General features: G+C 44.4%; 1 protein-coding gene across 1 annotated transcript in view; it reads left to right on the top strand.

The window, feature by feature from the left end:
• Positions 1-25,875, top strand: part of LOC142884812 (pinopsin-like) — a 48,753-nt gene that overhangs the window by 10,956 nt on the left and 11,922 nt on the right. Inside the window, exon 2 of the mRNA XM_076020732.1 lies at positions 2,266-2,594. Within this exon, the coding sequence (XP_075876847.1) occupies positions 2,266-2,594 (329 nt within the window). The remainder of the gene's footprint in view (positions 1-2,265; positions 2,595-25,875) is intronic.

The following is a 25,875-nucleotide window of genomic DNA, read 5'->3' as shown; positions in this document are numbered from 1 at the left end:
TAAATTCTAATTTAGTCTTAGTCTTAGTCTTTTGAATAACACACCATTTAGTTTTAGTCATATTTTAGTCATCTGAAATCTTTTAGTCTTAGTCTAGTTTTAGTCGACTAAATATCATAAGAGTTTTAGTCTTAGTCTTTTAGTCTTAGTCTAGCGTAATTTCCGGACTATAAACCGCTACTTTTTTCCCGGTGCGGCTAATCTATGTTTTTTTTTTTTTGTTTTTTTTTTTCAGTTTTTTACAGCTAACGGCCACTAGGGGGCCTTCTCAACTATGGATTTTTGGGTGGGCTCGGGAAAGAGTGAGACAAGCAGTTCGCGCGAACAGCAAAAGCGAAAGTGGAACCAAATACAGAACGAGAGCAAGACAGTTTGCGCAAAGGAAGTTTTCATGCACAAACCCTCATTATGGAAAACAAACGAAGAATTGCATATGATGCAGCTTTTAAGTTAAAGGCAGTCGATCTAGCGGTCAAAGAAGGAAATGGAGAAATACTGATCATTTCTATATCACAAGAAAAGGGCGAACACAGAACAAATTAATCAAATAATGTTTCTGAGCATGGCGCGCTCGCGCTCTCGTCGGTATGTTCTCTTGTCTTTATGCGCTCTGTCTTTGCGAGCTCCGGTGCGTTTTTTAATTGGCTCTGCTGCTTCCGCATAAATCAACCTATCCTCAAAATGAGATTCGCTCTGATTGGATTTCTTCCCAACTTGTCCCACAAAAGAGTAGTCCTGATTGGATCTCTTTTCCATTCGTCCCGCCCGACATTTTCGTCTCGTTTTTATTTGTTGACTAAAGTGTCAGTTATATTTCGTCAAAGTCTTTGTCGTCTATCCGACTTTTTATCTAGTTTTTATTTAGTTTTCGTCCGTGAAAAAGGTTCGTTGACGAATATTTTTTGTCATAGTCTTCGTCAACGAAATTAACACTGATGTGGACGTAGTGTTGGGGCAGGGGGAACGAGTAACAGAAGGACGTAATTTGCATCGCTTCAGACACAGATGCAGATGCACTGGAACATTCCGCAAAACTGCTGTCATCTCTCAAGGCAAATAAACCTTGTTTCCATCCTCTACTTCTGTCTCGAACTTTTGTTTCGCCCCTGTTGTTGTTGTTTTTTTCCCTCACCTCTGTCCTCTGTTTGTCCCGCTGAGCGTAGACATGACTTTAGCGCCTCAGGGGGAAAAAAAGCCTAAACTGCCTTCTCGAGGGGGCGTCCAGTTAAGGTCTGCTCTGCCGCCGGCGAAAATCAATGGGCGTGAACGATGGCCTCCCCGGATCATAATGGCTCCAAAGCAAACAGCGTCCCGGGATAAAAGCGGGGTGGCCAGGGTCAGAGTGAGCGCCGACCTGCAGACCCCTCCTGCAGCGCCGGCGGGAAACCGAGACGGGTAAAGACACAAGGAAGGAGAAGATGGCTTCTCCAAAACTGTTGGTGTTGGTTTTCAGCTCGTTTCTTCAGTCACGCAGAGACAGAACAGGCGGAGTGTGTTTCACCCCTGACCAGCCCCATAGGGCTCGTTAAGAGAGATTTTGCAGCAGTTTACGGTGGTGCACCTTTAGCCGTGGCTGATCTTCAAACCGATCATGACTGGCCCAGTTGGAGCTCCATGAAGCTCCTCTTTGTCTCTGTGATAGAGAACTAAGCTTCATATCTTGGGATTTGTATGAAAGACGTTTATTTCTCATCCCTGGACTGCTGTGGAGAGGTTGTCCCACAACTAATTACACCCTGGAAAGCTCTACAGATATTGGCGAAACAGTATATATTTCTGGAAATAGTATTTAATTATATTGTATTATAATAGAATTTGTGACCTTTATCCTTGTTTAAAATATATATATTAAAGTGAAAAAGATATATATATGTATATATATATATGTATATATGTATATATATATATATATATATATATATATATATATATGTATATATATATATATATATATATATATATATGTATATATATATATATATATATATATATATATATATATATATATATATATACATATATATATATGCATGTATATATATGTGTGTATACACATATATATGTATATATATATATATGTTGACAGGGATAGGCAGAGCCAATACCTGACTGGTGGTGTTGCCAAAAACCTGGGTTGGGTATCGGTGCCCTTTGCGACATCAGTTGTTAGCACACGGTTACCGAAAACTGCAAAAGGCCAGAAAAAGGAGATTTTTTTTAATGTAGGACCTTTAAATGCAGCTGCCTTCTCTCGCTGCCTTGCAGGAATCGTGTCCCTGATCTCCCTGGCCGTCCTGTCCTATGAGCGCTACAGCACCATGATGACACCAACTGAGGCTGACCCGTCCAACTACTGCAAAATCTCTCTGGGCATCATCCTGTCCTGGGTCTACTCCCTCATCTGGACCCTGCCGCCACTGTTTGGCTGGAGCAGCTACGGCCCCGAGGGTCCCGGCACAACCTGCTCAGTGGACTGGAGGGCCAAGACGGCCAACAACATATCCTACATCATCTGCCTGTTTGTCTTCTGCCTGATCTTGCCGTTCCTGGTTATCGTCTTCTGCTACGGGAAGCTGCTGTGCGCCATCAGACAGGTGAGGCCACACAGGGGGTGGACAAGGGCTTTCAACACACCTGCCGCATCATGTCAAAAATTGATCCTTCAGTGTTAATGCTTTTCTGAGGCAGAATCCTCAGAACCTTCCAACCTCTGAAAGAGCAGCTCACATGTTCTATGTCAAGGTAAGCAAGAAGAAACTGTTTTTGCTGAACTGTAATAGACAAAGGCCATAGTCTGGAACTTGGTTATTTCAATTGCTATCGAAAAAACAAACATGTATCGGATCGTTACTCTGCATTTCACCCAGCTATTGAAATACCCGTTTATTGTCATTTTAAATGTTTAAAAGTTGTATGCTTATTTCACAAACTATTGATTTTACTGTTCACGTATTATATATTATATTCTTTATTAAGTGATGCATTGGGCTTAGATTAAAACATGTATATTACACTGTAAAAACGGAGGCAATTCATCACGCAGCTCACTTCCCTTCACCACTGGGTCATGTTCGGGGATTTTTAGCTTGGCGTCTTGAAAAAGCTGCTCTTGAAAAAAAGATTAACTTTTTTCTCAGGCAGTCAATAAAATGAACTCAGATTAAACTGGAAAAATCAAAAATGATTCTACCAAATACTCGCACCAACTGTTCCCCCTAAAGGTGCATAACTCCTGGAGAAGAGCTTGCACCTGCTTTTACTTTCTCCAGCAGTAACTTTTGAATTCTATTGCACTTTTTATGGCCGAGCTGAGAGGGAAAAGGATCATAAACTGTGTTTCACGTCTCCGTCTGCGGCTCCCCACAGTCATCTTCTTCAACCGTGACGATGGCGATTTAAGTTATGGCTATATTTCGCCCAGTCACGTCAGGAACAGTTGAAGTGAAACTTGCGGCTTATGGGTGGAAGGTTTTGAACTTCCCTATCTAATAATGTGACGATCAGCGGAACAGTCCACCGAGGGGGAAGAGTGAATCCAGACACTACTTGATCCAATTTAATTTCCCTTCTCATCCCTGGTCCCAATACAGTCATAATCGAGGGAATACACAGTCAAACAGGACATCTCCTGGTCAATATGTCTCATTTCAGACGCGTCTGCGGAGGCAATGAACTCGAATGTTTGACATTTCTTCCCCCTCGAAGAGCAAAGCTGTTTATTTTACGCTCAAACCACGTAGCAATTCGGTCCATCAGAGAGGCTCCAACGCCGGCAAGGTCTCGCCAGATTGAGGCGACGAACAGGCGGTCAGGCAGCGCTCATCATCCGGGCTGTGGTGTGCTTGTAAACGTGTGTCAGCGCCGTCCTCTGCCTTTATTGCTTCTTCTCTGCGATGGGAAATTGAGGTCTTATCAGGGCAGAGAGGCGAGCCAAAGAAGATGAGTTTGTGCCAGTACGGACCCTCCAGTCAGCCAGCATCGCAAAAATGCTGTCAGGTGTGCGCGCACGACTGCACACACACACACACACACACACACACACACACATACACAGTATCACTTCACTTAGGTTTCAACCCAGTATCCCACCTCCTCTGGCGACTGATGGTGCGAGACCCACACCTACTGGATCCATTTTTTTACAGCTTCGGAGCTGTGAGATCGCAGGAGAGCGACAAGCTCGAACAGGAATTGTGAGATCATGTGGCTGCAGTCCAGAAATCATGGGGGTTGGGTTAATTTGGCAGTTCTGAGCAACAAGCGGAGAACAGTTAGACTACAGAAACAAGAAAAGTAAAAGTTTAGATTTTCAGCTTAAGATGAAGGATTTTTTGTGTCAGCGGACGTGCCCGAATCATAATTACTTCAGTAGCCTCTGTTCCACTAGCATGGCGTCTTATTATAGGATTTTTACATCAGAATGATCTCTCAGAAAGAAAAAAAAGACTCAACACATCAGCACGTCACTTGAATCTTTAATGCAGGAACTGATTGCATCTCATAAACAAACAAAGCCCAAATATGTGTGACGGCACCATACTGTCTGGACACAGCGCAGAAAGCTAAATGACAACACAACTGCAAGCCTGCACATGGTGGCGTGTTTTGAAATTTACAGGACGACGCGAGCGTTTAATTTCCTGTTATGTGTAATCTGATTCGGCGGGGTCACTAAAAAGGGACCCAGCAGGGTATATATGGAGCGGAACAGGGCGGGGCTGAGCTGCTTGGACTCTCCACTCATTTTTGCAGAGAACACTGGCTGGAGTAGAAGCAATGTGCTCCAAGTTGCACGTCATTGTGAAATCAGAGATTTTGTGACTCCCGGACAGCAAATGCGGTGCACAACACTGTTAAGTTTGTGTGATATGCATTTGAAAGCGCTCAGGCTAAAGACCGAATGAGTCTTTGATTAATACAATAAATCTGTAATTAGAAAGCTAATTAGCAGGAAGCACTATCAGTAGATTGAACAACACTGTCTGAAAGGTAGTCGCTCTTCGAATTTTGGAAAAAGGGTCGCGGAAAGCCACGGGTTATGGCTGAATGCTCTATGGCATGTTAAAGATGTATTCAGAGGACTTGAAATGATTTCGTTGAAAAAAAAAATAATCTGGAAATACAGCAAGGTCAAAATTTGCACACGGACACCAAACAGAGGTTGGCTGGACGACCTGAGGCTACGCCATTTGTTTCAACATCTTTACCCACCGTCTGCATTCATTATGTGACTCACGTGTCCCTGTGGATGCCCCAGCAATGCTCTCTTGTCTGTTTTACCCGACCTGCATAGACAGGAAGAGCTAGACGGAGGGGAGAAGAAATCAGCGGGAAGAGTAGGAAACAGAGATAAAATGAAGAAAGGAAGGAAGGAAGGGAGGAAGGAAGGAAGGAAGGAAGGAAAAGATGAAGGTTGGAGACATGGACAGCGGAAGGGAAGATTTTCTGCTGGCCTACATTAGATGTATTGACCTTGCACCGCTCATAAGGAAATTTCAATGGCCGAGAGCAGTTCCCCCCCACCACCTCCTAACTGGTAACTCTGTGACCTGCACTCATTTTATGGGGGAAAAAGGCAGAGAGTACACCGGAGGGGGAATTTCAATGCAAATTAAGGTGGAGCGCTCCAGAGTCGTAATTTAGGCTCCTGGCCTACAACTTTTCCACCGTGCATAACATTAATGATGAAGGGAGTCTCCACCCATTCATCTCAGAGCCTCTACACCACCGGCTCATCACTGCAGGGCTGCAGGCAAAGTGAATAGTCAGGGAGGCGGCGAGGGACGACATTGTGGTTCGGGCGTTGGCGACACTTTAATGGTCCCACATTATGTAAAATTCAGCTGACCAGTGTTTCCTGACGATAATCTGTGTCTCCAGTCTGTCTGTCGACAGCTCAGCAAAGTTTGACTTCTGCAGCTCGCTCCAGGTTTTTGGAATGTGCAAACTAGTTCTGGACATTAGAACCCTATCTGATGCCACAAAGGGGCATTTCCAGAACTGATTATCTGTCATCTAGCATCTCAGAGTCCACCAAAAGCCTACAGATCAGACAGAAAGAAAAAAAAAAAAAAAAAAGAAATTGATGCTTTGTGGGACCTTCCAAAGATAGTTTGTCTCTGTTTTTCACACATCTTTTCCTGCTCACTGCCTCACTCTTCAGGATCCTTCATGTTTTCTGTGTGTCTCTGTTTTTCATTCAAATCTCTGCACAATGATACTGATTGTCCCTGTCAGAGGCTCGCTCTGTCTCTCTCGCGCTCTCTCTATCCCATACATGCACACGCACACACACACACACACACACACACACACACACACACACACACACACACACACACACACACACACACACACACACACACACACAGCAGTTGTCATTCCCTTATCTGTTTTCAGGACCCCTTTTTGAATATTCCTTCACTGCGCCATCCTCATCATCATCATCATCATCCTCCTCCTCCTCCTCATCATCATCATCATCATTATGATCGTCCATCTTTTTCACCTTGGTTGTCTCACTTGCCATTATCGCCCCTGTCCTGTCTCCACCCCTCGTCGCCACATCCAGAAGCAAAACAAAAAAAAAACAGACAGGTGCCATTTCTGTATGACAATGAAATGGATGCTGACGGTCGGTGAGAAGCAGTTACTGGTGCACAAGGAGCCTTTCTGCAGGACGCCTTGCTCTGTCATTGTCTCCCAGCAGATATAAAGTGCACAGAGGAGAGACCAAGAAAGTCATCAAAGTCGTCCTGTTATGCAGAATTCACTGCGGCTGTGGGCACGAGTAGATTGGCAGGGAGAGACGGCGTCGTGGCTCCAGCGCTGGCGACACTTTAATAGTCCCAGATTATGTAAAATTCACCCAACCAATCCTTACATTAATCTGCTTGTCCAGCCTGTCGGTCGACAGCTCAGTAGTGAGAAAAGTCAATGTTTGCTCTACTTTTCAGAAAGTGCATGCTCAAAAAAAATCAACTCTTTGCAATGGCACAGAGTGGCACTGATATGACTTACTGGCTAATGACAACATCACTGGCCAAGTGTTGGCTCCGCCCTCTGGCCCGCTGTGTTTTTGTGCCCTTTCAAACATGGGGAAGGTCCAAAAAAAGCACCAGCTTCAATGGGAAGCTGTAAACAGAGGGTTAAACATGTTATTTCATGCAGATCTGTCGAGGTTTTGGGAAGATTACTTTCTTAAGTTTTGTCCGTTAACATTATCTTAATACAAAACTGAAGTGGCTGCTGTACAAACAATAACAACCAAGCCAAATCTAGCAAATTCCTTCATATACACACTGTACACTAAAAAAAAGTTCACTCTCACATTTCCCTTTCAGTCCAAACTTTGTTTTTGTTTTGTTTTTTTTGTTTTTTGAATCACGGCAATCGACATTTGGGGAAAAAAACAAACAAAAAGAAACAGACAAACAAAACCAAATAAAAATAAATAAATAAAATAAAAGCATGTGTTATAAGGTCTGAATCTCCACCTGGCTACTGGTGCTGCTCCACCGCGTCACACCTCCTGCCACCCATCTGTGTCTGTGCCGAGAACAAAGGCCACAAAACCCCAACATCATTCCGATGCTCGCAATTAACGACAGCCTGCAGATATCCGCCTCTAATTGATTACCTGGCCGAGGTTATTGCCTCCTCTGAAATGTGGTTAATGGTCCTGCCGACCCAGCGGAGGAGGAGGAGGAGGAGGAGAAGAAGAAGGAGGTGAAAAAAATCAATTTGGAAATCACAGGGAGTGATTGACTCCGGTGGGAGACGGGTGTAATCTTAAGAGGCTGTTCAGTTGATACTGTGCTTGTCTGCCTCTGCATGCAAATAAAAGGGGCGTGGCTAAAGCTGACCGTGGACAAAGCCGCTGAGCTTCAGCAGATGTCGATGAAGCTCCAGGGTCAGAGAAGAGTCGCAGGGTCAGACTCCAACCAGTGCACAGGTCCTGCAGTTCTCACATGCAGGGTCACGCAATTCGCGTTGCTCTGACCAAGAGCGTGCGTGCGTGCGTTTGTGCGTGCATGTGTGTATGGAGTTTCAAAACAGCCAAAACACAACAATTGCGAGCTTTTTTTGTAACCTGTATTCTACTGCCCTGCAATTGGTTTTGCCGAGTCTTGCTGTCCCATTTGCAAAGTCACTCAACCAATCATATTCTTATACAATGGAAATTGGCATGCTGCCCCCTTACTGATAAAACCCACCTCCCTCACTGACAAAATCCTCCTTGTAAAAAAGCCTCTTGTGCTAGTTTTGTTTGCGAGATCGTTGTTGCACGTGGAAAACCCCAAGAATTCTTCCTTGTGCAAACATTTGAACATTTTGTGTGCGCAGCCAAACATGTTTTTTCCTCTCAGGTTAAAAAAATTACATGAGGTAGTAGAAATGCAGGTTACAAAAAAGCTTGCGAGCAGAAATGCAAGTTACAAAAAAAAGCTCACAATTGCGATTTTTGCAGTATTCTACTCCATTCATGGGAATTGAACAGCAGTTCAGTTCAATTCAGCTCGGCTCCTCCTTTGAGTCTCGTGAATGGTAGAGAAGTAAACACAACGCAAATCACTATAACGTTCAGTCTTTGCATCCTAAATAATTAAGAGCGAGTGTCCGGAGCATCATCCTGTTTAGATGGGTGTCGGTGACGGAGGCCGTTATCTTTAATTCAGGAGGATCTCAGCAGCAGACAGCCGAGGAGGAGAGGCCATACCGGTGATTACACTCTGAAGCCGACATATTCTCATCGCATCATCTACATAACACGCACACACACAAAAACCCACGTGTACATAGACTCACAGGCTTTAAATAAAGATGCTGATTACCTCTGAAGAACAGGCCACGTGCAAATTTGTTAAAAATGCAGACCTTTCTCTTTTTGTGGCGCCTTTGTTGTAAAAGGGCTTTCATATGTTTTATATATATTTATAAATCCTCTTTAAAGACAGTGGGATGATGTATCATTAGCTTAATTATCACTTAGACGCAATCATTTGCCGGCTGAGTCCAGGTCATTTATTTTACTCCTATTAAAAGTAATTCTATTAGATTAGAAAGCACTAATGTGTTTAATAGCGCTCGGAGTAAAGACACAATTAGAGGAGTCAGAGTGCCCGAGCGTGGGTTCGTATAAGGCGGGACGTGTGTGAATAATGAGGTTGTGTTTCGCATGTCACGACTAAATCTAAGTCATTACTCATCACTCATTAACTTTGCGCCAGAGTGATTGTGTAACTTTTGTCAGAGTAACATGCAGGTGAATATTACATGTTATTTCAAGGGCCAACAGTAGAACAGCCTTACATCACTAATTATCATAAAAATCTGTAGACATCTAGAAAACAGTGTATTTAGCCCTCTGTTTACAGCTGCATTTAAAAAAATGATTTGCTTTGGTGAACCTTCCACATGTTTGGAATCTCCACCACAAACAAGGCGGTCTCAAAAGAGGGCGGAACCCAAGAGGTATTCCTGTTTCCTGTTTGCTGTTACAGCACACTCTTCCTGAAAATTTGAGAAAACAAAAGAAGCAAAACATGTACTTTTCTCATTTGTAATGAGTTCACTGACACAAAGTACTGTTGACTGAAAGTCACTGTAAACTGCGTCTTTCACAATTTGGGACCTTCGTGTGGCTGAAATAATTACATCCTTTCATTTTGATACTTTTGCCTTTGGTCTCAGAAGTGCTGGATGTGCTGGCCAGTAAACACGAGTCCCAGGAGTTGGACTCCAGTTGCCACTGAAGCAAACTGGGACAGAGGGAGCCGAAAATATCAACCCCAGTTTTTCAATCAAAGAGCAGCAGTTGAAATGACTGACTGAAAAGACTGGCGGGGGCCAAATATCCAACTTTTAGTCTTTCAAGGTTAAAAAGTTAAAAGTGGGAGAAGGAAGAAAAATCAAAATCATAAAAGTCAAAGGTGATTTGTCAAACCGCCTGTCTCTCACATCCAAGCAGACAGATGAGATTTTTCATTTGCTTGTAGTTGAATCTTTCTGCTGGTGCGAGGGGCAGAGTTAGCGCCATGGCTAGATGCTGAAACTCTGATTAAAGACTAAAGTTTTTCTAATAGTAGCTTGACGCAATAACTCCCTGCTGTTTTAAGTCTTCATCCATAAAGGAGGGTGATAAATAGAATCACTGAATGTAACGTCAACATTGAACTTTTTGGGACCTCTATGCAATACGTTTCTTGTAACCAGTCAAACCTTCCCTAATACTCACAGTGAAAACACTGCTATTGAATACAGATGTATTTATTGGATGCTTTCAACAGATTTGAAATACTCCAGACAAATGTAATCGCAAATATGATTGGAAATTGTGATCTGTCTTATGTTTGGCTGTTCAACTACTGGGATCTTAAAAAAAAAAATCCCTCAATGACCTATTAGCATGCATCAATAACCAAAAAGGAAGCCCTGAACTGGGACACAGCGGAAGGCCGTCTTTTTATAGCCGCAGCTTAAAATGACATCATGCACTCTGATTGAGTGTCATTTCCTGGCATGGCTCCGAGCAATGGCCGAGGTCCTCTCCCCTTGTGCGCTTTCCAAAAATATCACTGAAGCAACACTTACAAGGTACCGCTTTGGAGTCCAAGTCGCTGGCGAGACAACAAAAATAATTTTTTCTGCTGCAGGAGGCTTATGGCCAGTTTGCTTCATTTCTCTATGCGAGGACAGCCAATCCACTCCACTTTTTTTATTTATTTATTTATTTATTTTTTCAAGAAAAATAAATATTTATCCTGAGTGGACATATATTATGCACAAAAAAATAATAATCCAGAAACAGCCAAATCAACATTTTGTAACGTGTGCTCAATCTGTTTTTCAAAAATATGATATTCTAAAGTACACAATTCTGTAACTTAGCTGTTGTGATATTGTGATGCCACAAAAAACACTGATACTACAACCAAAAAAAAAAGCAATAACAACGTCTGCATGGCGTTGGCCCCGCCCTCTGAGAACTGGTTTCAAACCAGTGGAAGGTCCAACAAAGCAGTGGTCTAGAACAGAGGGGCCGTATTCAGCAAAAGCAGGGGGAGATGAAGATCCCACGGCTTTACTTCAGAGGAGCTCACACATTGTTCATTTCTACCAACGGTAACTGGTCCTGACCCAGAAAGCCGGAAGCCTGAATGCTCACACAGCCTAAACTTTTGAAATGCTTGACTCCGCCCTTTCGCACTATGAGAACGAGCTGTGCAGCGCTTGTTTACCCCGGCTCCCCGACTTTCCACTGGATATAAATCTCACACACCTCCTGAGATTTCTATATAGGAAATGGGGCAACGGCCACTAATTTGTTATTGCTTTGATTGGTTCCCCCATGACCTACTTATGTGTGTTCACTTTTGGCCCCGCCCCTCCCTCATGCATGATGCATGCTTATAGAAACATCTGCTTGTCCTCCTATTGCTAATTCCAAAACATTTTTCTTATGACTTCATTGGCGATTGACTAGCGCCTATGTTCGCTTCTTTGAATTCTGAGGTCCTTTGCCCCCTGGTGGTTGAGGTGTGCCTTTGAGCTTTCGTGCACAACGCTCTGGATGCCGCAGGTAGTTTTAACGTTTGGATGCAGCAGCAGGACCACACGAGTATGGAAATTTGGGCCTTCAGCCTCAGGGCTGGATTACATCACAGTGAGCTGCATCCTCAGTGATCTTTTGTTCAGATAAAATGGAAGCATGTCAAAGCAAACGCAGTTGTAATCCGTAAACCCCAACTTTGTGTTCCATCATGCTGGTGTACTGAGGTAAACAACAACAACAACAGCAAAAAAGATTGAGAGGATATTCAAAGAATTGCTGCCCAGGGTCGGTCATTGCCGGCCGCTGAGGCAACATTTGAGAGCAAGTTTGCAGACAATGGCACTGCAGGGACGTCTGCATCTCCAGGCATGTTCTGACATCCGTATTGCTTACACCAGCAGCAGGGCTGGAAGATGAGCATTTGAGTTTTGCTTTGCAAAAGTCATCAGCTTCTCTGCCGTTTCTCCTCCACTGCAGCAACTATTTGTCTTTGCAGCATAAATGATAATTCTGGCTCGAATAATGTTGGCATGTCGGATCCAAACACACAGTCAGTTCGTTCCTCCTCCATTTTTTCACCGTCCCTCTCCCTCAGCGAAGACATTGCGATGAGCCATATGTGTGTGACAAGATTGCAGGTGTTAGCCAGGAAAAACAGGACGCTAACTTCCGATGTATAGACAATCCACTTGTAATATGGTGCACGAGGAGATGTTTCCTAGCAGTTGCACGAGACCACAGTTGCACATGTCGGCATTTTCACGCCAGCAAAATACTCAAAAGCAATTTAATGCTGAAGTCAGCGGGAGCACTCGGCCGCTCCTTTGCCATTGATGGATGCTGCAGTGCTTTTTTAATGTGCTTAAATTCAGTGGAAAACAAAAACTTTGCTTTGCAGAGGCAACTTGGAGTTAATGCAATAGGTTATCAAAGGTAGAATATGATATCAGAAAAACAAGCTGATGCTGGCCACTCATCCAGTGCATTGTCCCTGAAGTCACTGCAGGTTTAAAGCCAGCTGAGTGTTTGTTTTGTTTTTCTCTGCCTCTTTGGAGGCAAGTTATAAACGGTTGTGGAGCAAAGCTGTGGTTTCATTCAATGCCTTGCACAATTCTCTCACAATTCATTTTGAAAATGAATTTGGTTTGCACGGGAGTCTGGCATTAAATCCATTTTCCCCAGGGGTAGTTTTCCAGCCAGCACAAACAATCATCCGCTCTCACGTTCACACTTACAGACAATCTATAGTTGTCGGACAGCCTTGTGTGGATGTCGGTGGAAGGAAGTCGGAGCACCTGGAGAGAAGCCAAGCGGACACTGAGAGAGCTGGAATAGTTCCAACAATAATAATAATGGATTGGATTTATATAGCGCCTTTCTGGGGCACCCAAATCGCTTCACAGTGGAAACGTTCTTCATTCACACACTGGTAAGTTATCACCACCAGTGTAACCGCAGCTGCCTTGGTGCAGACTGATGGAACGGCCCCTCCGACCACAACCAAACATTCACTTTCATACCAAGTAATGATGGTGTCTTGCCCAAGGACACAATGACAGAGACTGGGATGGAGCCAAGTTCGGACCGCCAACCTTTTGGTCATTGGACAACCTGCTCCACTTCCTGAGCTACAGTGACCCACTATATATAGTTAGTAACAAAGCTGTGCTGGCCAATCACAGCCATTTGCATGTAGTATGGGGCGGGCCTTATCTAATACTAGTATTAGTTACATTAGTTGACAATGATACATACATTGATTGGATGTGATTTTGTCCATTTTGTCAGTTTGTGCAGAGGCAATTTGCCTGCATCCTTGTTGAAATGACAGACAAGCAACGACGGCACCAGCTGCATGTGACTTAGTGACTGGGCGATCATGGGGGTTTCCTTTCTGTGAGAGGGAGTAAGTCTGAAAGGAATTATGATGGGCAAATAAATTAAAAAGAAGAAATGGAGATTCAACAAGTGGGAAAGTTTTTCAGTACTTAAATTATTCAATCAACTCTTTTTTTTTCTCAAAAAAAAAGGAAAAAAACCTTTGACACTGTATATCCAGCTGGCTGCTTCCAAGGAGTCTTATCAAGTCTCCAGGTCCACCAGGAGTTGAATATACACAATTGCAAAGGTGCTTTGTGACTGTAATAAAATATTCATGTGGATAATTAATTTGCCTTTCAAGTAAAGGTGGGAAAAAAGCCCCCCATGATGTATTAAACAGCAGTCACAGTGGAAGAATCAGAGATGCTCATTTTCTATAATATCTTAGTGAATGTAGTTAAAACCTGCATTGGGGGACTCGTCCAGGTGTGTGTGTGTGTGTGTGTGTGTGTCCGCGCACTGGCAGTTCCAGGACACACTGATTGATGAGCTTGGAGCCCCCACCTCTGCAACTGGTGAAACACGGGTGCAGAACGCACAATGTTCCGCTGCGAGTATGTATGAGTTCGGTGTTAATGATGTAAGCGCAAGTCGCCTGAAGGTCTGCTGGAGTGTGATGGTTCCATGAGGTTTGGTGAAACCAGTGTAACTCACAACCAACATATGTGGGGCGAAATATACCAGGGCAACTTAGATTTCTTGTTTCTTAAAAAAAAAAATCGCAGCAGTTTTCAAGTCCAAGGTGAGCTGGAGGTGATGTTTGGCGAGTTTATGGAAAGCCTTCTCAAGATGCACTTTGAAGAATGTCGCGTTAGAATGTTTATGAAAAAAGCGCTGGATTGAGGTGGTTCGGGTTGTTTTTTTTTGTTTTTTGGTTTTTTTTAGAAAACATCTAGCGGGCGTACACGATTCAAACGATGAGCTGATTCAAAAGCTTGCTTGAAATTTTCTGATTATTTAATTTATTAAACTCAGCAACCGTGGTCAACGTGGTCCCTTTGACTTCCACGAGGCAACTTTTATTCTTTAAAAGAAGAGTAAATGGCGGCACTCAAGGCTTTTCCCTGCTCGTGGCTGGCCTTAGCAACAGTTAGCAGTTATACATCCACACCAACAGGAAGCTTAGTACCATTTATCAACCAGCACCACTGATAGTGAGGACGTCTGACTCTGGGATTACGGCTAAAGTTGCTGGACTGAGGAGGCTCCTCGCCGCTGATTGAACAGCTGGACGCCGTGACATGATGGTGAGGACGCAGAACCACAAACTTAAATCAGTGTGCAAATATGCTCAAAAATGACTTGATTATCAGGACAGTGAGAGCGTGCGAGGTGAAAAATGTCCAACACCTGATGCGCGAAACCTGTGACTGAAACTTATAATTTTAAAGGCCTAAATTCTGCACCAACTGGTTGTGTGAAGCAGTTATTGATTTATTGTCAGTGACTGGGACGAGTCGTTGCCACCAGGAGCCAGGAACTCGTTTCATTTTCTTCTCTTCCATCAACCCCATCAAGGACTTTTGACACAACATGAGAACTTTGGCTGGCCCACCAATTTAGAGTTCCAGGAGTCGAGGCGGCAGCATCTCCAGATAATACCGAAAGCAATCTGACGCAAAGGGAGAGAGTGAGAGCCAGAGCGAGACCCTTCAGGTCAATTCCACATTGCTTTGCACAGTCGCCTCCTCCTCCTCCTCCCCCCTTGGGTCTTTGCTGCTGATATTCCAGATGAAAATGAAAACTGGCGCCGCTCTATCTGTGTTTGTTCTGGAGGAGGTTGAAAGATTGAGAAAATCCCGACCCACACATCTGGAGATTTCCAACTCCAGGCAGCGACGAGGCAGCACCGCTGTGTTCAGGAGTCAGGGGCGGCGCTTTCAGACGGGAGGGTGAGATTCAGTAAACCACTCCGGCTCTCCTCGCCTCCCCGGAGCAGCAGCGGTGTTTATGGTTCACTCTCACAAGAAAACATGCAGGATACTAAACGCTCAAGATGATTTGGCCCCGATTTCTCCCACCTCTCTCTCTCTCTTCCCCACCCCCCTCAGAGAACAAGGTGATTCATTTGGCAGCTGTCATTGCAGAATGCACTAGCGTGACATCAACTTTGGGCCCCTCGACGCAGCCGTGTGTCTGGTAATTAAATGTGCGGCTAGTTTATAATCCAAAGTCGGCAGGAGAAAAGGGAGGAAAAATAATATTAACCTCACACAAACACACACTGCACTCACTAAAATCAAATGAAACTGCTGAACCGGGCGGCGCCCTTCCCGTCCACACCGCCACAGTTACAAACAGCACAAGGTTGTTTGCTTCCGCTGGGATTGTCGCACTGATGTTGAAGTTGGGTGGCGTGAGTTTCTCCTCAGCAGCGTGTAATTAAAAGCACATCGGCAGGAGGAGGAGACGTGGGTTTTAGATTTGCAAGGCAATGTGCAAGAGGAAAACAGCTCAGAGCCGCAACATAAGTAGGTGGACGATACATTAAGGCAGACAGGTGCAATCGTGCAGAGATATCGAGAGTATTACGGGGGAAAGCAACAAAAACTAGAGTATTACGGGGGAAAGCTGCAAAAAAAGAAAGAAAGAAACAAAACAAAAACAAAAACAAAAAGCATTGCAATGTAGAAGAACTTGAATCGTGATGTCAGAGTAGAACTGGGATACATCACCATCGCACTTACTGAAAAACTGCCACCTGGGCAACTCTACTCTCCAACTGTTTTGTTTTTTTCCAGCTTCAATTGAGTTTTTAGCAAAAACCAAAAATGAAAAACAAGAGTGCTGAGGGCACTATGAGGCAAGGATGGAAGGATGAGGACGGAGTGGGAGTTCAGGAATTATTGCCAACCGGCCAAGTTGTAATTACCTTTGCAGGTCAACCGGCACTGGCCAATAGGAGCGCTGCTCTTTAGACCGAGACGGACTCTCATATTCATCCAATGCAGCTCATCGCTCACGTCAGCTGAAGGTTCAGGACGCTCCACTTTAACCTCTGGACTCTGGAAGCACCTCGGGACAGTGCGCAAACTTTCTGGGCAAACTCTCCGAGTGGCAGCAGCGAGTTCAGTCAGTCTGTCGTCTCCTGCTGCTCGGCGCCCGCTGATACACTGCTACCATTCATACCTCTGAATTGTCACGTTTAAAGGTCCAGTGTATAGAATTTGGCTTTATGTATGATTTTTATATTGCTGAAAGCTTAACATACTGCCTACAAATACATTAATAAGAGTGTATACTCGCAGTACAATAAAAGTAATTTGGTTTTCCAACCCTTGAATGGTTCTCATATACCAGACCTGGTGGGCAAAGTAAGGCCCGCGGGCCACATCCTGCCCGCTGTGTGTCCCTGTCCGGCCCACGTTGTTTTAAAGCCCTTCCCTCTCAGATGTCGTCTGATGGTTATTGGGCTGCAGTCAGCACCAGTAATGGCCTTCATTTGGGTCGTCCAGTGTCTTGACGGACAGCCACATTTTTTTGGCCAGTGAAATTTTTTGGGTTCTACCACTTGGCTTTTTTGTTCCACAACCCTCAGGATCTTTTTTAAAAAAAAATCAAAATGACGGTCCAACCTCAGCAGCGATGTCACGTTGTGAGAGGCCTTGCTGATGCAGCTCAACAGTCCACAAACCACGATCAAAGACAGTGAGCTTTGCCATCAGGAGATCTTGACAGAGTGATTACTTGACAGAAAATAACAGGGAATTCACATTTTTGGCACAGATTTGGGCTTTCAAAGACTGTGGGTTTAAACTTTTGATCAGCTGATGAACAGCCGATTTCAGTTCATAGCTGTTTTCAACAAATTGCCTGCTCATTGTTTTCTTCTCTTGCTTCCATTTCCTCTTTTTGCATTTTGATGCTCTACATTAAACCTTCTTTAGGTCGAGCAGTGCAAAATGCAAATTCTTGCAATTTCTTAACTGGTCTGAAGAATTTGATCAAGAGTGCCATCATGTGGTGCAATCTTTTAAGGAAGCCCATCTGACAGTAGCCTTAAAAATTTCCCACACTGGACCTTTAAAGAGATGTGATGTGTGTCACAGGTGGGTAAAACACGACTCGCTGCTCAAGTTTCTGACGTCGCTCCCGTCAATATCCTGTCACTCACAAGCACCTTTATTTATTAGAAAAAAAAGAAAAAAAGAAAAAAAAAGTGTAACATCAGAACATAAGGACAACGCTTCCTGCTGGTCACCTGTATTTTGCCACCTGTAGCTGCTGGGCGCCACCCACTCCCAGACAAGAAAAAATAAAACACAGAGAGAGGAAGAGGTGAAGGGGAGAAATCAGCAGCAGCCAGTCAAAAAATAAAAATAAAACCCACCTCAACACCACTTGAGCCTCGTCGCTGATTTCCTGCTAATTAGCAGCGTCTCCTCCCGCATGCACGCACTTCCGTTCACACCTCCGCATCCAGCACCTCCTGCCGCCAGCAGTCTCACAGCAGAGAGGCGTGAGCCTGATTTGAGGGGGAGGACAAGTGGGAGGAGGGGGGAGGAGGAGGAGGCTGGAGCAGCAGCTGAGGAACTGTCACCGACTTCTCAGGTCCGAGGTGATTTTTAGCCGCCACCGTCTCCACCTCCTTCTCTCCCTCCTCCACCTCCTTCTCTCCCTCCTCCACCTCCTTTTCTTCCTCCACCACCCCCTCCTCTTCTCCTCCTCCTCCCACACCTCCTTCTCTCCTTCATCCACCTCCTCCATGTCCTCTTCATGCCCCTCCTCCTACCCGCTCCGCCCGTGTAATCCTGTTAGCCAGCCGGAAGACTTGGAATCAACTGATTATGCAGATTAATTGGAAGCTTTCTGGAGTTCGCCAGCAGCTAACGTGGTTACAGGTTAGCGCGGGAGTCTAGAGGGGGCATCTGGTGGAGTTTGTTTGTTGTTTCCGCCTCTTCGCTAGTTTCTTTCCCTGCTCTCTTCTTTCTAAATGTAAATTTTTTTGTCTGTCAAAATGACCCAATTATAGCTTTAAAAAAATTAGCCACATTGGGCCCGGAGCTGACGGGATGTGAGATGTTTTCGGAAGAGGAGAGGAAACGATTGCAGTGTAAATGAATGAGGGATGACAAAAAAGAAGCTGAAAATGCAACAGGCAGTGAGCGGTCCAAGAAAAGAATCAGAAATACGGCAGCAACAGCAATAAAAAGCAGTACTAAAAAGGGAGCCAATCACGTGACCGCATGGGTCAGCCGAAACCGAAAGTCACGGTCGAAAGTGATATCATGTTCTGATCCGGTATCGTGTTTCCGGACGGAGAAATACAAATAGAAAGACGGCGAGCCGCTTTTAGATGGAGGGGACGATAGAAGAGATCACGTTTCCTCGCCAGCGCATCTTTTATCGGCGCCCCTGTAGAGCACGAAAGAGGTGGAAACTTTCCAGCCCCTGCTAACATTTGCCCACATCTGGGCTGGTTCTGCTTTCTTCCACAACAACTCCTTTAAGCTGGGAGTCAACACGGCCAACACGACCCCAGGACTTCCCTTCAGACACCCTGAACTCTGTACTTGATCCAGTTGCACCTCTGCTGGAGTGAAGTGGAACTGCCACAGGAAAATCCTCTGGAATTCCACCCGCGACCCTGGAAAATGAGGCTCGACCGCCCGAAAGAAAAAAAACACCAGACAAGATTTTTCTACAGTGAAACTCCTCCCGCTCCAGTCACTTTTAGCAACAGCGTGAGCTGCTACATGCAGCAGCGAAGCCAGAGCGTCGAATTTTCCTTGTCACATCATTGTGTTCGCTGACGCCGCCGCTACTGCCGCCGAAATTGCTTCCCATTATGTTCAGGACGTCGGTGGAGGGGGTGGTGAAAAGCTTTGCATCCACTTCACATCTTCCCTGCGCTGATTGAGAAAAAGCTGGTGGCAGCAACAGTGATTTGGCTGCCGCGTCTCCCCTGAACGGCGAGTGTGAACAGCTAAATGTCCCGGTAATGCGTAGCTGTCAAGTCTCTGCTTACATATAGGCACGCACACACACATACAAACACACACACGCACGCACGCGCACACACACACACACACACACACACACACACACACACACACACACACACACACACACACACAGTCATCCATCCCCTTTAAAGGTAACACAGTGTGATTAGCTAGGGGGGAAAAAAGTGTTCCTCGTGTTGACGTCGGCTGTGTCTGTGGTTGTCGGTTCCTGCAGAGGGACGACAGGGCTGACGCTGGCTGGAAACAGGTTCAATATGTCAACTTCAGCTCCATCTGGCACGCCAAAGCGACACCACCCATGCACTTTAAAGCAGCACTATGCTGCTTTTTCTACTCCTTTAAAACCGCGATAAATGACACCCATGCTACTTCATGCTTTACCACAGCTTCTTTTGCCCAGCTATGAGATTGAGGCTCACAGGTTTGTGCATCTAACATTTTTTTTCTTTCTTTTACTTTTGAAATTGGAAAACCAAAGATTGGGGAACCGGCTTGTTTGAAGAAAACTTTAATACTAGCCAAAGTCGAGGGGAGTTGCAGCGTGTGTGTGTGTGTGTGTGTGTGTGTGTGTGTGTGTGTGTGTGTGTGTGTGTGTGCGTGTGTCTGTTTGTGTCTCACCATACAGGTACTACCAAGAAAATTAGAAAATCCTGAAAAGGTTGTTGTATTTCTGCAATTCAACTTAAAAGGTGAATTTGACATATTGTATAAACCAATAATATGCAAATCAATATATTTCAAGTTCTTATTTCTTTGGATTTTGCTGATCAGGTCTTGCAGCTTAAAAAAAAAACCTTACATTTTATAATAATTTTCTGAGTTTGTGGGTTTGTGGTTTTAATAAGCTGAAAATCTTAATCAGCAAAGTTACAACAAGGAACTGCTTGAGATGTCAATTTGTTGGTTTCATCTTTTATGTTAAATTGCCAAAATAAAACAACTTTTACTTGACATTCTAATCTTTCGGGTAGTACTGTACATGTAAAACCACGTTCTGCAGCCAAAGTGTTTCCGTGGGCTTTGTCACAAAATTGTGCATTGGAATGCTTTTGTTGTGTTTTCATTTTCTTCGCCGTCGGGCTCATCCAACATGAAAATATTGCTTTGTCTGTTTGTGCCACTGCATTTATTTCTGCACCGCACTCCTTCTGCCAACATTCAGTCCTTCATTCAGCCTCCAAAAGCCAAGATTGGAGCTTCGGGGGACTGCGTGGCTGCCCGGCACTTTCTTTGTCAATACTCTTTAATCATTCATAGCATGCGTGTGTGTGTGTGTGTGTGTGTGTGTGTGTGTGTGCGTGCGTGTGTCGGCTCAGAGAAGGCAGATCTCCACCAAGGTCGGCCGTTGCATCGTCTGCGATGTTTTCTCTGCAAGCACAACCTCTTCTGAAGCTTTGGAAATATTACCAATGTTGTTCAGTTGTGAAAGTATGCAGGAAACATAAGACAAGCTAATTCAGGTATGGATATTTTTTCCAATTGTTTCTACACAGAGGTTTGAGGTGAATTGTGTTTCAAGACATGCAATTGAGTCATTTTGCTCGTTTTGATGGGGTTAGGGTTAGGGTTAGGGTTAGTAAAAAAAATAGTATTTTTTGAGAGACAAAACAATAAACCCTGAGGCGGAGCTGGAAAATAGCTCTACCCATTCAATTTGCAAAGTTCATTTTAATCATATTGATTTTAAAAAAAAAAACATAGAAAAAACAACAAAAAAATAAAATAATGAAAAGAAGTATTTCCATCTAAGAGCAGCGACAAAAATATGATTTAATCAACATGTTCAATGAGGGTGCAGGAATAAAGACTGCCCACCTTATAAAAGTTATTATAAAAATTAATTATTTAAAAAACAATCATTCAGCAACCTTAATGGGAAGTCAGCATATCAGACTGAGGTCTGATCCGTCCATTATTAATAATCATTAAGAGCGCTGCGTTGGTGCACTCAGTCTATTGACAGACTGACTGGCACAGTGAGTGATGAATCTCCTGCTGAGACCCAAAACAAGAGAACCAAAGCAACAACTATGTTCCTGGAAGATTTGTCCCACCTTTTTTTTTTCCTTCGTCTTTTGAACTGAAAATTATTTTTTCCTGTCGGAGCCGGCTGGCCGAATAATCTGTCAGAGTAACTGACAGCACATTAGCAAATTAGCCCAGTTGACATTTAATTCAGTCCAGAGAAATTCTCAATAAGATTGACCGTGAAACCCTCTGGACTGCTCCTCTCCTACGCTGGCAGTCCGCGGCGTGTGAACATCGCAGGTCTCTGCCGCTCTTCTGCTGCTTCGTCACCGAACCACCAATAAAAAAAAGCAAAGAAAAAAACACAGAGGCCCTCAATCAAGCTGTCTGCTCACACCGTCCCCTCATCAAAGCCTTAGCATTAGCTTCATATTCATTAGCCGAAGCATCTTGGCACAGATCTACGCGGCTGACGGGTAAACATTAATGACGCGGCCGTTCGCCGTGTGAAACTGACTGAGCTGCAGCGCCGCACAAGCAATCTCTTCACCGGCCGCTGGGCCTTTGATTGCAATCATCCAGCACTCACACTCCATTTCCCCAGTCTGTCCGCGGATGTCGCCACCTCATTTATTTAATCAGAGGCGAGATTGAAGCCATTAGCCAGCCGTTCTCCGCGGCTAACAAGGTAAGGAGCGTCTGCAGCAGAGACCAGCGCAGAGCAGGGGGTGGGGGCAACTTTGCTCAGATGAAGAGGTCGGCAGGGCGACCTCCTCCACAACAGATGCGTGCTTCAGGTGCACTCGGCATGACGCAACCCAATCCTCACGCTGCCGGAGTTCAAAATACAACTGCTATTTTGCCATTTGTTTGGAAGTTGTTTTTTTTATGTACTTCTTTCAAACAAACTAGGCACAAATCAAATAGTCGACCCGGGAGCTTGTTTATTGGATTTTTCTTTTTTCCCTCTCAAAAAAATCTTCCTCTTGTCCTGCCAACTGTGTGATTTGATGGCAGAGACAGTCTAAACAAATTTAGCCCCAGTGGCTTCGACCTTGTGGGTGGCTCTCGAAAATTTCTGGAGCAACTGTCCAATCAGTGTTTATCAGCTACAAGAGGCCAAGGCAGCTGTGTCAAGTATTAGCCAAAAACACACAAGCAAAAGTGGGAAAAACAGTGAATGAAAACGTTGGCTTGCTGTAGCAGCCAACTAGCTTAGCAACTCAGCTAGCTAACTTAGATGGCATTTAGTCAGTTAACCAACCTCAAACATTTTTCGTTTTGCTAAGGCACTTGAGTGAGGTGTATGTTTGCCATGGCTTCTGGAAACCCCTCCCACTTTCTGGAAGCCCCTCCCCACATTTTTCAAATGCAGTTGCAATTGCAATGTGATTTTTTAAAATGATATCTCACAATAGTTTAAAACTGATTCTGTCTCCTCATCCACACACAGTGTTCGTGTCATGTGACTCACGTGCCTGGTGTGACTAATGACTGCATTAGAAAACGTCTTTCCACTGCATTGTTTTGCCAAAGGTGCCTTGAAACGCCACCTGAGGGATTTTATTTTTTGTTCCCGCCCTCGAATTTCCCTCTTCATGTTTCCATTATTCACATTTTCCAGCATCGCAATTTCACTTTGTGCTGCCTCCGGTTTAATGAAGATGCACCGACTGAGTCCTTGGGGTGCATATTCGGGGATCCGTCAAGCATAATGCCGAAACCCTGAAAGACCTCCGAGATCCAACTTGGCTCCCAAGCAGAGAAACACTCACTCATAAATTTCCATTTGGAGGCTGTCAGTCATTGCAGCGGGCTGATTAGTCCACCCTGAAGAGGAAGCAGAAGAAGAAGGAGAAGAAGAAGTATTTTTTGTGCCACATTGTGGCTGCCAGCGCAAACACCAGCTGACGGATGGCTGCGTAAAAGCCGCGGGGTGAATGGCAGCGCGGCGGGAAGCCACTTGTCAGCTCTGCAACATAAAATGAGCAACTGAACATATCGGCTCATCAATACAGGCTCTTTCAACAGGCGGCAGCATGACCAGCGTGCATGTAGATGTGAAGGGGATGTTCGCAATGATCATGTGAATGATTTATTCGCGTGCACTTCTGGCCAGAAACAATGAGAAGAACCCTGTTCACTGCTGAGCGTCACATCCAAGTTGATTTCCAGTTGCGTGAAAGCTCAAGAACAGTGTCTGCAGCCAGAGGTGCCAAATGTATTCACAGTCTAACAAGTAAAGTAAAGTGAGTGAGAAGAGGTGCTTATTTTGAATGGCGTGATACCGCCGGCAGGTGGCATTTATGGTAGGTGGGACTACCTGATGCGGACGGATACACTTCATCAGCCAATCAGGATTGGCGTAATGAGATTAATGCTTCTGAGGGCTGCAGCGGGGGCGTGCATCCCATAGTGAGACATCTCACTCATATTACTCAGAGAACCGGGGTTATGTAAATAATAGAGCTGTCAGTCGATTAAAAAAATTAATCTGATTAATCGCATGGTTTTCCATAGTTAACTCACGATTAATCGCAAGTTAATCGCATATTTTTTTTTATCTGCTCTAAATCTACCGTAAACTGATATTTTTCCATTTTTTAAATAATCATATCAACATGGGAGTAGGCAAATACTTGCTTTCTGCAAATGCAGCATGTTTATTCGTGTTGGAGCAATGACAAGTACTACTAACAAAACAAAAGCATAGGGTAAAAAAAATAATTATAAACTCAAGCCCAACAAAGATAACAGAGGGGCATAACTGTAACATTACATAGTAATGATTACTAGTACTACCAAAATTTGTATATTTTACTTTTCAACCCGAACTTGAACTATTCACCCCCTTTTTTCAGCAGCCATTAACACAAAAGGATGACCCGCACTCAGGTGTCCATCTCAAGACCTCTTTCATAATGATCACTGACCGGCATCTCTAGGATCAAACAGACGTATTTTGATCAAGTTTTCCTCTGTGTGTGTGTGTGTGTATTTGTTTAATCTCTCTCGCACTCTGATACAATGTACTGACAAATATAACATACAAACACATACATACAAATTTGATCGAGTTTGTCATTCGGTTTTTATTTTGAAAATTCACCGGATTTTCTCGTTTTTATTTTGAGCGACTTCCTGTACTATTGACGCGGCTCGCGCACAAGATAGAGCAGACGCCGAAACGACAACTGCATGGCGCGAGCCGCGCGCTTGTTCGCGTCTAGTGTGAACCACCACATCGATCAACGTGGGCGCCGAATGGAAGCGCTCGGCGCTTCGCTTCCACGTCCAGTGAACTGACGTTAAATGCATGGCGCGATCCGCGAGGGGAGCCGCGCGCCTGTTCGCGTCTGGTGCGAATTACTACATTGATTAACAAGGGCGCCGAATGGAAGCGCTCGTTACAGTAAATGCATATCATGCCTTATGACGCCTTATCCATGTTAGTCCTTCCTAGTGCTCATCTACGCTCAGTGTCTTTTTCTTTTTTTTGTTGGTGAGTGTGTGTTTACAAGCCGGCTGCAAGCGTGTGACTGTGTGCTGTGAGTCAATTCATTTCCCGTTTCCACAATGTACGGAGCGGCCAAAGGTTCAAAAAGCACCGTGTGCGTTAATCGCGCGATAAAAAAAAAAATGTCGGCGATAAAGTGGCGTTGAGTTAACGCGTTAATAACGCGTTAACTTTGACACCCTTAGTAAATAACCTTAAGTTCTGGTTCAATTCCTTGTCTCAAGTAAGAAAGTATGTGTATGAAAAGTACGAATAGGATGATGAACAACACAACACGTAGTTCAAATAGTTGTTCTTTAAGCAGCAGCAACTACAGTAATAAGTGAATGACTTACTCACTACAACAGACTTTGTGTCTTTCAAACTCTTAAACAGAAATGTCACAAGCAGGTTTTTCCAATCTAATGATATTTGTGTACAAATGTAGGGAGTAAAAGTAAAAAGTCGAAAAAGAAAATCTACGTTAGTACAGTAACAAAGTATTTGTACTTCTTTATTTCCCACTTCTGTCTGCAGGTCGATGTCGAACAATGCGATTTATTATAACGAGCTGCTCATTTGGAAAAAAAAATCTTTCTGTTTGGCTTCCTGCTTCCTGCTTCCTGCTCCCTGCTTCCTGCTCCTGCGTCTCGCAGCTCTCACTCCTCTTGCGGGACGAGCCGGCTCAGTGGAGTGCAGCCACTTCGGTCCATTTCCCTGCAACCTCACATCGGATGTGTCACCTCCACTGACTCGTTCAAAGGACGGTCAAGGCCGGATTCTTTTTCTCTTTTTTTTCACTTCATCCTGCGAGCTCACACAAAGTTTCTCCACTCCGACCGGTGTTTTCATTCTGGCCATTGGCTACAGTAAATATGCTGCATTCCGCTCGGTAGCACGCAGGATTTTTTTTATCGACGGCAGCGGCGGAGCAGGAGTTTGTCTTCTCAGATCTTCAGAAGGACTTTGATTAGAGTAGAAGCAGTGAGCAAAGAAAAAAAAAACGGGGT

Source organism: Nelusetta ayraudi, unplaced genomic scaffold (genome assembly GCF_046127955.1).
Source record: "Nelusetta ayraudi isolate G7.1 ecotype Tasmania unplaced genomic scaffold, CSIRO-AGI_Nayr_v1 ptg000011l, whole genome shotgun sequence".
In the NCBI taxonomy this organism is placed as follows: domain Eukaryota; kingdom Metazoa; phylum Chordata; class Actinopteri; order Tetraodontiformes; family Monacanthidae; genus Nelusetta; species Nelusetta ayraudi.
Note: the sequence above shows the minus strand (reverse complement) of the source record. Positions and strands in the feature narration are given on the sequence as shown.